The 13211-nt window shown below is 40.4% G+C and overlaps 1 protein-coding gene across 1 annotated transcript in view; it reads right to left on the reverse strand.

Moving 5' to 3' along the window:
- The window catches only part of KIAA1109 (KIAA1109 ortholog), a 146012-nt gene that overhangs the window by 2550 nt on the left and 130251 nt on the right, over positions 1-13211 (reverse strand). Inside the window, exons 71-81 of the mRNA XM_023520429.1 lie at positions 11985-12122; positions 11247-11504; positions 10225-10375; positions 9656-9813; positions 9347-9539; positions 8912-9129; positions 6359-6610; positions 5451-5654; positions 3817-4011; positions 3252-3386; positions 395-560 (exon numbers count right to left, since the gene is read on the reverse strand). Coding sequence (XP_023376197.1) covers positions 395-560; positions 3252-3386; positions 3817-4011; positions 5451-5654; positions 6359-6610; positions 8912-9129; positions 9347-9539; positions 9656-9813; positions 10225-10375; positions 11247-11504; positions 11985-12122 — 2068 coding nt within the window. The remainder of the gene's footprint in view (positions 1-394; positions 561-3251; positions 3387-3816; positions 4012-5450; positions 5655-6358; positions 6611-8911; positions 9130-9346; positions 9540-9655; positions 9814-10224; positions 10376-11246; positions 11505-11984; positions 12123-13211) is intronic.

Raw genomic sequence — 13211 nt, forward strand, 5'->3', positions numbered from 1 at the left:
CGACTGCATCTTCCCAAACCCAGTAACAAAACAGTTTACTGTAGGTACCTCAAGCACCTGAAAATAACATTTCGGTGAGATGGTGAAAAGATAACAGCAACTACGGAAACGGAGTTATTCTTGTATTTTGGTGATTAACTGACAAAATGTCACAGTGGACAGCTGATCAGCACTGAGCTATTCTCAGTGTTTGTACTGCTGCTGCCTTGCCTAGAACACTTACCAAAGCAGAAAGGAACAGCAAAAATTGCAGTCAGGTGTTGCGAGATTACACTTGACTAACTTCTAAAATTATTTTGTGATAAAAAATATTTAACCTGATACATAGTTTATAACCTTTTCCTCAAAATAATCCCACAGGATATAGGTAATATATACACTCACTACTTCTTACCTAAGAGTGGGCTCTAGATGCCACGTGTTACACATAAAATCTCTCCAGTCCACAGTAGTGTAAGTGATGCTGTCTTCTCTGTCTTTGTCAGAGGAATTGTCATCATGTATAATAATTGGACTTTTCTGTCCTGGTCGAGTAGATAAAATCCGAGGTGGAAAAATAGCTATAATGGAAAAGATCGATTAATAATGCAAATATATACCTTATAAACTTATTTTAAATCACTATATGAACAGAATAATTGGCTCTATTTATCATTTTATTTATTTACTGGCCAAAACCTCATTTCATTATACTTTTAAAAAAGTAATATTTTTAAATAAGCCATACATATGTGCCAATTATTGGTACTGCTTGAGGACAGTATCGAAATTACTATCTTACAATTAGAAGTAAAATATCATCATTTACTTTTGAGTAATAGTATATGTTTTGCATATATTTGTGTGCCTGAAGCTAATGGTAAAGACTGCTGAGATTTATTTGATAGCGGGCACAGGGCACTGAAATGGACAGTTGTAGATGTCCTAAAGAATGGCCGTAGGAGGATGGCATTTAACAACTTTATTGAGATACAATTCACATACCATACAATTCACGCATTTAGCATGCACAATTCAATGGTTTTAGTATATGTTAATGGCTATACATATACTTAAACAGGGGTATTAACTTAGGAGTTTTTAATGTAAGCAACCTGTTCATTCTACATAGTGACTACATAAATGTTTTACGAAAGGTCACAAATAATAGGCAATCAAATAATAGATATAAAATTGAACCGAACAAAGGTAGCTTTCATATATCTTTAATAAACACAGCATTTCTCTTAGGGCACAGGTTTTCAAAACAACTCTGGGCATAAAATGACTGATTAATTAGGTAATACGGTTGCATTGTAGAGCTCTGGTTATAACCTCATTGGGAACTAGGAGAAGGGATAATACATTGGGAGTGAATCTAGGAATGAAGCTATACTGTCACGCTATGTAAGGACATGGTGTCTTCAGTTACTGCCGGCTCACCTGCTCTGCTTTTATTACTGGTGGTGGTTACAGTGCTAACAATTTATCTTGACGTCCTAGAACTATTGTTGATTCTGGTCTAGTCTTACATGCTGTTTAAGAATTTTCTCAGGCATGTTGACATTTATTTTGGCCAAAAGTAATTGCTTTTAGTTTTTAATAACAACATGCTTATAACTATTAAAATATTTTTATTTATAATTAAAATCCCCAAAGATACAACTTTGTTATTGTAAATATTATAAGTCCATATTCCCTTTTCCCATTGAAATGTTTTACAACAAATTATACCACAAAGTTTTCTTTCTTTTTTTTTTTTTTAGAAATACATGCAGTTCGTGGCAGACCAAGATCAACACAATATTTCATAAAATGACGGTTTCACATAAGACCCAAGAGAAAGAAATCTGGCAGACTTTCACGTCCAGATAGACTAGAAGCGAACTCTGAACCTCAGAGGTTTATCTAGGGTCTGTTTTTCTCCATATTAAGTTTAAATATTGAGGTGGAGAGAAAAACAAGAGGATTACCAGTGACTGGTGTATTGTGCCATATGTGAAGACTAAATGTACTTACAATATATACAACATTTCTTGTTATATGGTTTCAATCATTTTACTTGAAGTTTCAACTACTGTCTCATAGCTTTCTCCCAGCCATCATTATTGATTTTACATACTGAATTTCTAGCAGATCTAGATTGAACGGACATGGAAAAGCAGTTCAATCTATGCGATGCTGCCTCTGCACTCTTTCAACATGGCCTCTTGATAATCTTTCTTTCTGTTGTCCTCACTCAGACATTTATCATGAGGCTATTTTGAAATACCTGTAAGACAAACTTTATACTTATTTCTTCATGAGAAAAGGAAGCAGTGTTACAGTGCACCCTGAGCATACGGCAGGCACATCTCGCTTTACTGCGTTCATTAGGTGCCGCGTTTTCTACACGCCGCAGGCAAGAGCCTTCACCAGCAAAAAGGTGGTGACTCGCTTTATTGCGACGCTCACTTTATTGCGGCGGTCTGAGACCGAGTCTGCAGGATCTCCGAGGTGTGCCTGTGCATCTATCTATACCAAGCGGTTTTTAAAAATCACACCTGTTGTTTTACTGTTCTACATTCATGTACTACTTATTGAGTAAGTAAAAGCCATGTATTTGGAGAGCATTCCATACCACTACATTTCAGACTACCTTATTTTAAATAATCCCATTGTCTGGACACACCATATATATTCAAGCAATTTCACATGAGTATTAGGGTCACCATATGTTTCTTAATGGGCAAACATTTAAGTTTCTAGTGAGTAAACTAACATCAACTCATAAAAGCAAACACCACTGAGGTCGAAATATTTATAAAAAGAAAATGTTCTCTGCATTCTAAACAGATTTATCTTATTTAATTTAGTTTTCCCAATTATGTACATAACTCATGCTACTTTATCGTGTGGTTGTTTCTGGAGTCATTTCACTTTGACTAGCAATATTTTTTCAAGGAGGTTTTCTTTTCCTACTTTGTGAGAATCTCCTACAAGGCCTGATAATGTACATATGTGTATGGAAACATTCTGTAAAGTATAAAACATCATTTGATGTGAGGCATGGCTTGAAAGAGTGCTGTGTACCTAGAAGATACTCAGAAGTCTGTCAGATAGTCTTACCAATATTCATATTTATTTCATATATTTATTAATATTTACAACTCATAAAGGAAGGAGACATTCTACTTGTTTTATCATTAGACTGTACAAATCCATAAAATGGCAGACAGCTGCCTCCCCTGAAGCTTAAAAGAAGAGGAAAAAAACAAGAACATGCTACTCACCTTTTTCTTTTTCTTTAAGATAAGCCGACACTAAGTCATGGAGAAACATGATGAGCTCAGCATCCATAGTCACACAGATGTGGTCAGTGAACTCTGTCACCACGCTGCATTCTACCTTTGGCTTCAGGTTGGCATCTGCAAGGGCAAAGTCCTTTTATCATGAAGACTTAACGAAGTGAGTCCCTTTCTCTTCCCGTTAGTAGGGACTTAGAGGTTCATGAAAGTGCATCCACTTAAATGCAACAACAAAGGGGCAGTTTCTGTGTGACAGAATGATGATGATGGTTTACTAAGCACTTTCTAAGCGTCTGCCATTTATTACTCATAAAAGCCCTATGAAGGAAGTCCTGTTAGGATCCCCCATTTGACTGAGGAGAAAGAGATACAAATGGATTCAATCTGCCAGAGGTCATATGGCTGGCAAAAAAATCAATTTGACCCGGGAAATCGATTTCATCAGATTATATTAATATTACAAACGTAACTCATGGGAAAGCAGCAGTAGTTTGAAGTTCCTCTAGGCTTCCCTCATCACTGTAGGACCTGCAGATTATTTCCCACGTACCCTGTAATGAAGGCTCTTGGGGCTCTTGAACGTGAATGGATTTGAAGTCGAGCTGCATCCTTGGTAACGCGAAGATAGTCTCTGTTTCGTGATTGTAGCTGGAACCTCCTCTGAATCCACTCAGCAAACTGGAATTCTTCACCATAGTGCTATTCTCAGGGTTATTAGCATCAACATTACGAAGCAGGTTTAGTTCTGCGTGCATAATAACGAAGATACTGCTCAGATTAACCAACAGGCATCGATTGATAAGCCTATAGCTTTCATGACACTATGATACATGGAATTGTCATTTCAAAAGCTGGAAAACTTTACATTTAAAAAAATAGAGCCATGTAAAGCTGTGATCTTGAGAATAGTTATATATCTCTATATATATATGGCTAGGAGTATAGATATATTTATATATGTTAATATGGTGATACATTAATATAGTAGAGATTTGTATATATATATATATATATACACATAAAAATAGTGATATATATCACTATTCTCAAGACTGAAGCTTTATAACATGATTTTGGATAAATCTAATAATCCCTTTTGGTTTTAATTTCTTTTTTTTTCTTTTGGGTTTTGTTTCTTGAACTTTGAAATTAATTTTATTCTCAACTGAATTCATATCTGAATTTAAGAATTTCATTAATCTCAAAGTTCTCCGTACATTAAATAATTCACTCTTACAGAATTAGCAATTAAATATGATCCTGGCCTTGAAACCAGAAGTCCTGATTTTCCCCAACGTGTGTGCTACGATTACATTATGATTGTCTTATAAAAATTAGCATTTTTCCAGGTACACAGGTAGCAGTTCAATATGCTAACAGCCCCTCCATAGTATCCCAGCCAAAAAGGCCCTCTCCCCAAAATCTCTACTTGGAAGGCAGCGTAGTCAATAAATGCAAAATCTTCTAATTCCTTTGTTCTCAGAACATTTTTAACTGTCTAGTTCCTGGGGCTCCCTATTCCATAGTAACTATTTTCTGTGGGGCCCAAGTCATCATCTTTTCCATTTCGAAAACTCATTTTTAAGTAAAACATTCAAGTAAAACATTAACATGCCTCGATCTAGTCACTGTTCCAATACAAATAAAATGATTGGTAAAAGCAGTATTGTAAACTCGAAAATAAAAACCGCAAAATAAAAAATTTCATGACTACATTATTACAAGACCGGTAAATCTAATCAAATGAGAAAACTCATTAAAGCCACTCTCTTTAAAGTTACGACTTCATAGGAATATTATTATTTGGTTTCATTTTACTCTATCCATCCCGAATCTTAAAGTTTGTAGCATTCTATTGCTTAGTTGTGTAATAACTTTACCAAACCTCCAATGTTTAGCATTAGTACGAAAATATTTTTCCAATTATCATAAGCTTAATTTCATTTATTTAGACCGATTTTATTTTGAATGTTTTCAGTTACATGTAAAATAATTTCAGTCTACGAGAGTTGCATTACCAGGGTGGTGAAATCATGTACTACTATCATTAGTTATGTTAGCAGGAGTGAAATGAAACTTCTTTTATTGACGAAATGAAAATTCTTCTGCTACTTATATTCTAAATGACTCAGTCAACAGAGCTCAAAATAAAAAAAATAAAACCAAACAAATAAAAAATGTAACCTTCATTCCTTGTGGCTGTAACGTAATTGAACCATTCCTTCACACTGGCCACTCCATGGGGTGGGTTTTCATGGCGACGCCTTGTTATCTTGGTTATTGTTGCCATAGGGCTTTCCAAAGCGCCACACGGTTTGGTAACCATGGTGTTATGGCCCAGATGAAAATCCAGTGTTTGTACAATATAGGTAGAATGATCGCTAGAGCCTAGAGGGAAGAAAAATAAGACAGGCTATATTTAGATGCAAGAAAATAGTTGTGGCCTTAGAGCAACAGGTTTAGCTAAGTCATACATAAGTAAGATGGATTGTGAAATTGAGGAGTAAATAAGTGAGAAAAAAAATCACATAATTTTTCTTTAGTTATAACTGGATTTAGTCTCAGTAAGAATAAATCATTATAACTAAAAAAAAATAGAGAGCACCAACCATTTTTTTTTTGTTCATTATTAAGAAACCACTGAGTAGGAAAGAAAAGCTAAAAAGAACTGGGTTATCACTGTAAATAGAGGTAAAAGCATAGCCTTGCCCGTAAAAGTTTTACAGTATAGTCTTGACTGGCAAATAATTTCCTTACACTACTACCACTGTGTGTCTTCTGTACGTGCTTTTATAAGAAATATTTACGATAACTAATATTATGACTATGGTCAGCCACAGCAGCAGAAATGATAATTGCCTAAGTAAGAAACAGTAAATGGTAAGTTCAGAAGTAAGTTCTTTAACATGTGCCAGACTTTACAGAATATATTGACTCTCTGGCAGTGAACTCCTTGACATGTCAGGTACCTTATAACAAATAGAGATGGACTTCAGAAACATAACAAACAAAAGAGATGAGAAAGGAAAATTACTTGGCCATATAATATCAGAAGACAGGAAAGAGTAAAAGCTTGAAATGTGTCAAATTACCATCTTCCCAGATTTTCTGAGCTTCGGTCCAAAAAGCAATATTTGGTTCTTCTAAGTGAAAAAGGGCCCAGGATTTTGAACGGAAATTTGGACCGTGAAAACAGGCTAGTGTCATATGGTTTCCATGTAAGCTCATGGAGCCCCCAAACTGCATCCCATCTTCCGGTAGAGGAATCTGAAACAAGGAGATGTGGCATCCGGATACCACCTCCAGCACTCCGGGCCAGTGCCGGTGATGGGCTGCGTCGAGCACTGCAAGAAAAAGAAAAACCACTTATCCCCAAGTGCCTCATGCACGCCCACCTGGCAGCAGGAAGGCAGCGGGCAGCTACTTTCCCCAGCTGCAGAGACTCAGTTAAGGGATAACAATGACACTCCGACCCCTGCCTGACATTTAGCAGAAGGTAAAAAAGACACAGTCTGGGAAAAGAAGCTGCACTGCGATGGGCGGACCTAAGGAAAACAGTAACTTACTAACGATAATTTCAACCGACACCACTGTAATCACTAATGATTTACTAAGTGCTTGCAGGAAATCTTACACAATTCTCTCGGTAACTCTGTCAACTAGGTATTCCATCTAGACTCGTCGAGTGAAGCAGAAGAGGGGTTAAGTGACTTAGAAGACCCGATTTTAGGTGCTTTCTTTCCTTTTTTATGTCCTTGCTACTCAAATGTAAGGTCTAAGGACTGCCAGCATCACCGGAGCTTGTTAGAAATGCAGACTCGTAGGTCCACACCACACCTACTGGATCAGAATCTGCATTTGAATAAGACCCCCAGGCATTTCAGATGCTCCGTGGAGTCTGGGAAGTACTCATTTGTATTTCCCACTTCTGCCAGTAATGGCCTTTTCGGCTGTTTCCCAACTCTCATTCTGGAATCAACCAGGGAACATGCTCTGTACTTAGTTGGCATCTCTCTTCAGTGTCCTGGAACCTGAAATGATCCCCTAAGCCTGCTGGTTTTCCATGACAAGGACTTTTTTTAAAGGCTACGCATTTTGGGAAACCTCCCTGTATATGCTCGATACCAATTTTAGAGTAAAACAATATTTTGGCAAAAAGTACACATATGTATCTATCTAGGTGCAGAGAAAAGTATCTGGAAGTATAAGCTCTCAAGTGTTCATGGTGATGATGATTTCTAGGTGGAATGGGACTTTTTATTTTTTTGCTTTTCTGTATTTTATCGTTTTTTTTCCTCAGTGCACAAGTACTCATTCTGTGAGAATAAGAAATTATTTAAAATGATTATTTATTAAATTGTTAAAAATTATCCTGATTCTGACATCTTCTCACCACTTTTACCTCTGCTACTCTAGTGAAAGCCACCATGACCTGCTGCCTGGCCTCTGCAGTGGCCTCCATGCTGTGGTCAAGTAACTGTGTGGGACATGATGGCAATTACTGCACATGGTCTCCTCACTTCATTCTCAACCACCTGTAGCCTATTCTCCACATAGCAGCCAGAGTGACGCTTTAAAAAGGAATATTTTAAGAAAAAGTAGATCGGTATCAGACCTGTTCTGAACTCTCCAATAGCTACCTCGCATATTAAAAATCTCATCCGCAGCCCCTCTCTCTGAATTCATGTCTGACACTGTCCTGCTTGCTCACTCTGTCCACCACAGTGGCCACCTTAATGACCCTCAAACAAACTGAGTTTCTTCCTGCTGTGGAGCTTGCACCCCGCAACGGCCCCCCCAGATCTTAGCCTCGATCTTTCACTTCAGAAAACGCTTCCCTGACCCCGCTTCTCAAACAGTCATCTCCACACACCCTCATTCTCTACTTCCTTCCCCTGCTTTGTTCTTTTTCTCAGCATTCCTCCGTATCTGGACTTATCCTGCATTTTAGTTAGAAAAATTAATTATGGTCTATCTCTCCCATTAGAATATAAACTTCATGAGGGTAGGAACTTTGCCCACTAGTACAGGGGTCCGTGGCCTGTTAGGGACCGGGCCACACAGCAGAAGGTGAGCAGCGGGCGAGCGAGCGAAGCTTCATCTGTGTCTGCAGCTGCTCCCCAGCGCTGGCATCACCGCCTCAGCTCCGCCTCAGATCATCAGGCACTAGATTCTCATAGGAGCACTAGTCCCTGGCGCCGGACAGGTCTGGGACCGCTGCACTAAGAGACCTATGCCTAAAACAGTGCCTAAGGACATGGTCACGCTTAATAAATACCTGCTGATTGAATTACTAAGTGAAAATAATGATCAGCCTAATAGGACACAGCTGATAAATCCAAACTCGGATGTCTGATTCCATAGCCCACACTCTGAACCAGAACATGGTATTGTCATAATGAATATTCGGGCAGCAGGGTGTGTGTGATTGTAGGTGAGTTGGGGGGTGGGGCAGATAATGAATGACGGCCTCCGATTCCACCGGTGGGCAGGAAACCAAGGACTCTGGGGAGTGCGCAGGGCAAGAGCACATGGATCACTTTTTAAGTGTGGCACACGGGTATTATTAATTACGTTAAAGGAAGATTGGAGCACATATTTAGTGAAAGAGAAAGCACATCTAAAGGCTTAGTTCTAATTCTTACATTGTTCTTGTGAACTTTTCTCGAAGTTATTTGCCATTGTCTTGGGTGGAAGATAAGGGACTGGCCCCCAGGTGGACAGAGCTCGTTTGCTGGTGTCAAACTGCTGCGTGAAGAATTCCTGGAGCTTCATCCCTATTTTTATCAGGTCTGGTGTGGTTGACCTTGATATCATCACTTGGAAAATATCCCACTTCAAATCTCCATGGACAAAAATTTCACTAGAACATAAAACAGCCGTTAACATATATCTTACAGAAGACAGTTTAAAAGCACAAGAAAAGTTCTCCTCCCCACCCAGCTTTTTCATTCACATTAATTGCATAATATAAAATCATTTTGCAAGGAACATGAATTGTTAGTGCTTTCTCATTGGATAAGAGAAAAGATGCTGAGCAGCCACATAAAGCGTTCGAAGAGTAAAGTTTCACTAACCACCTTTTATCAGTTATGCTTGAATCCAGTGTGTTGTACAGGTTCACTTTCCACTCATCCTGCAGCCTGAGGTCAGCATTACTGAAGATGCCCATGAGGATGCTTGAACCCATGTAATCGACCCGGGCTTCGGTGGAACCCATGGTGATCTGAATTTTGTGACTGGGCTGCTGATTTGGATGTTCAGAAATATGAGCTAACATAGAAATAATAATTACTTGTCACACAAATGCCTAATGGGAAAAAACTCATCAAAATCAATTTTTAAAAAGTTTTTCCAATACATTTTTCAGTTGTAAAATTTCAACCTACCAACCATCTCCAAAGCATTGACATCTATGGTCCCTCCAACTACTCCTCCTTTAGAATCTAACTGTGACCGGCCCAGACCGACGGACATGCTTATCTCTCGGTCTCGGTTACTTCCCACCGACAGACGGCCCTGGCTCTTCAAACCACTCGTTGTCCACCTAAAAGAAAGGACAGGGTGATTAATTAGACATATGGCTCCCAGCGTCACGAATTTAAACAACAGTCAGATGATTTCAAATAAGTATAACAATAAAATCCACTTCTAAAAACTGTGGCAAATGTTCGAATATTAACATTAATGGTAAGGCTTTCTTCTTAGCTAGAAAATTACATGATTTTCCATATGTTTCTCTCTTATCAGAACATATATTTCATGCTGTTTTATATTACAGTATCATTAAGATTAGATTAAGCCATTTTCAGAATAACACAATTTTAAATCTTTTATGTACTGTTTTTACTGACCCAAACATTTCAGCATCAAAAAAGTTTTTGAATTGCCTTACCACAATATAAGAAAAATTAAAATGAATGATTAGTTATATTTTCTTTGTATCTGAGTAGCTTACGTTGTGTTTCCCATTACATTGCTCATATTCATTTGAACGTTTAATTGCTTCAAGTTGATAGCAAACACAACAAGTGTTTCCCACGGCGTCCCCTGCTGACTCGCTGTTTTGTTTGATTTGTTAAAAGGAGTTGATGTTTTTGAAAGTGAATCTGTAAATAGAAAAATCGATGTACAATTTATTCACATTGAAGCTCAGCAATTACAAAGCAAAAACCATTCGTTACTATAATCCAAAACATAAAAAGGAATTCCTTGTATTCAAGCCTGGTATTAAATAGCTTTCGTACTGCCTCGAAGATAATAGTTGCCATTTACTGAATGTTAAGTAAATGCTGGCAGCCCTTCTTCCTGAAAGCTCCTAAAGCCCTGTGCGCCCTCCATTTTAGACGAGGGAATTCTGGTGCGCACGGGACACAGCAGCACAGGCCATTCACCCCCGGGGACTTCCTCGCCTAGGAGGAAACCCTAAGCGTCTGCTGCCACACAGAGGGCATGAGGGCGGGCCATCTGAAACGCAGAGCCGCTGCGTGCCTGCCTGTGTCTCACGGACCATGTACGTCTCGAATCCTGCATTTGCCCATCATACTCCAGTTTTACCTGTGACCTGAACATGGCACTCATTTTTATATGTTCAGACACAAGGTGAGTGCTGAGCACATGAGAGTTCAAAAAACACTGGGTGAATAAAAGAATGACTGAACACAAAGATTAACTTTCAACATGAAACGTTTTACAATACTGCAGATTTTACTTCTAAAAACGACTGTACCCTATGGGGCATCCTAAGAATATGCTGTCTCCTCTCCCTATCCCTTTGCAAAGCTACTAGCCACCTGGCTGTCTCTTCTGCTGGCAGATACTTTGAGGCATCTGTTTGGTGTCTGGTGCAAGGCTCCCCCATCTCCCATGAAAACCTGCAAGAGTCTATCTCCCCGCAGTTGGGCAGAAATCTGGGGGTAACAAAGAGAAATCATCTTGGGGGCACTGGAGGGCTGCCAATAACAAAGAGAGCAGTGTTACCTCTTCTGGGAACTGAAGAATCAGACACGCTCCTGGATCTTATGGAAGCTGGGGATTTTAGGCTCTGTGCTGCTGTCCCCGGTGACATGGTGCTGTTTGTCATATGCTCATTGAACACGTTGGGTGACTGAGGCATGTGGGTGAAGGAGGCTGACTGACTAGGCTGCTCCCAGGCCCTGCAGTAAGCCTTTCTCGATGATTCAGGGGACAGGTGCTGGCTCACCCCCTCAATGGAGTCAGGTGTCCCCGGGCCAGAGGCTAACAGAAAAGCAGACACAAAAACACCATCAGTAGGGTCGCCATGTTACGAAACGACAAATTTTACCACGCCACCATTTCTAATCACATTACACAGTCCTTCCCATTCTCCGCCTGACAACTGCACAGCTTATGGTTTGCGAAGTACACTCCAGAAACGCTGAGTGCCCTGTCCCCACGTGACAGGAGTGACTTCTAACGCCTTCGACTGTGTCATGCTGCCCACCACTCACATGATGCCATGTGCCCGACATTTTCTGTTTTCCATGCCTAACCAACCATGGTGGACTGGGAATGTATTTGTGGGATTTTACAGAGGTTACAGAGTAGCAGTCATAGAATAAAAGTCAGCTGAGCGTAACGTCCGAGCAGGTAATCTTTCTGGCCCCAGTGCCGCGCACGCTGGAGGGGCTCAGACATTTCTGACACGTGGTCCAAGTCTGTGTGACCAAAACAGTTACAACTGCATAACAAACTTACTGGGCAGATTTATAGTTTGGTCTCCAAGGAATAGGCGTCTTGCAATACTTCTCCGGTACCAGGCTCTTGGAAATGCCAGAATTTCGCTGAGTCGGCGCATGTCATATTTAAAGGAAGCAGACCCTATGTCACAGACGGCTGACACACACACACACAAATGCAATTCGTTAGAACAGATTTCCAAAACCTTTGATATTTTCACATGGTAGATATACTATGACATGGTATTTTTCTCAATGGAATTATAATTGTTACAATTCACGAAATACCAAAATAAGTTGCATAGTATGACTGGTAAGTGATAACATGTTCCTTCCACAAATGGGAATAACACCACATTCTAGCAGTATTAGTTCCATTCCCTTTTTGAGGTGAGGGCGAGCTGGAATTCTATTATCGCTGCATCAGGAAGCTCTTTGAGAGGTCCTAAAGACAGGTCTCGCCGACAGCGTTCAACGTTAACTCTGGGCCCTTTTCAAACACGGCTGAGCTGGGACACACGCCCGCAAAGCAGCTGCAAACCACAGAGCGGGGAGGCCGAACTACCCCTTTCCTTCTGCACCCGGAGCAGAGACTCATCGGTCTGAAGCATTCCGATGACCGCCCCCGACTGGCCCTGGACACTCTGCTGCCCTGCCGTGCATGCTGCCCCGTCACTCCCCCAAGCTCCTGTAGCAGTCACACCGTGTTGCCCAAATAGAAGGTTCTGGTTTCAGCCTGAGCCCACTCACACAGCCCGTCAGCCAACTGCCTACTGGACTCTTCCACCGACGGACCCCGAGGGGCACCTCCTTCTTTATTTCCTACGTTAATGACCTCTTTGTCCCTTCAGTCCCTGAGCTAAAAACGTGAGGCAACCCTGTCTCCTCTACTGCTCTTCACGTGATCTGACCCCGAGCTCGTGGATCTCTCCTATTTCTCCCGAACCCCTCCCGTCTCCCTTTTCTTTGTCGCCATTCAGGCCTTTGTGCCCTATTGCTTGGTCTGTTCCGACAGCCCCCTCAAGCACCCGTCCTCTCCCACAGTTCGTGCTGCCGTCGGCTCTTCCTCAAGCGCGGATCCGAAACATTGACCCTTCTGTGTGTGTGTAACCACGTTTATTTTATGAGCCGTACACAATATAGTCTTTGTGTGTGTGTGTGTGGTCAGAATGCTTAACGTGAGATCTATCCTCACTGATTTTTAAATGGACAATATAGTATTGTTTCTTTGGGGATGATGATGGCA

The sequence above is a fragment of the Pteropus vampyrus genome, unplaced genomic scaffold (assembly GCF_000151845.1).
Source record: "Pteropus vampyrus isolate Shadow unplaced genomic scaffold, Pvam_2.0 Scaffold263, whole genome shotgun sequence".
Taxonomy (NCBI): domain Eukaryota; kingdom Metazoa; phylum Chordata; class Mammalia; order Chiroptera; family Pteropodidae; genus Pteropus; species Pteropus vampyrus.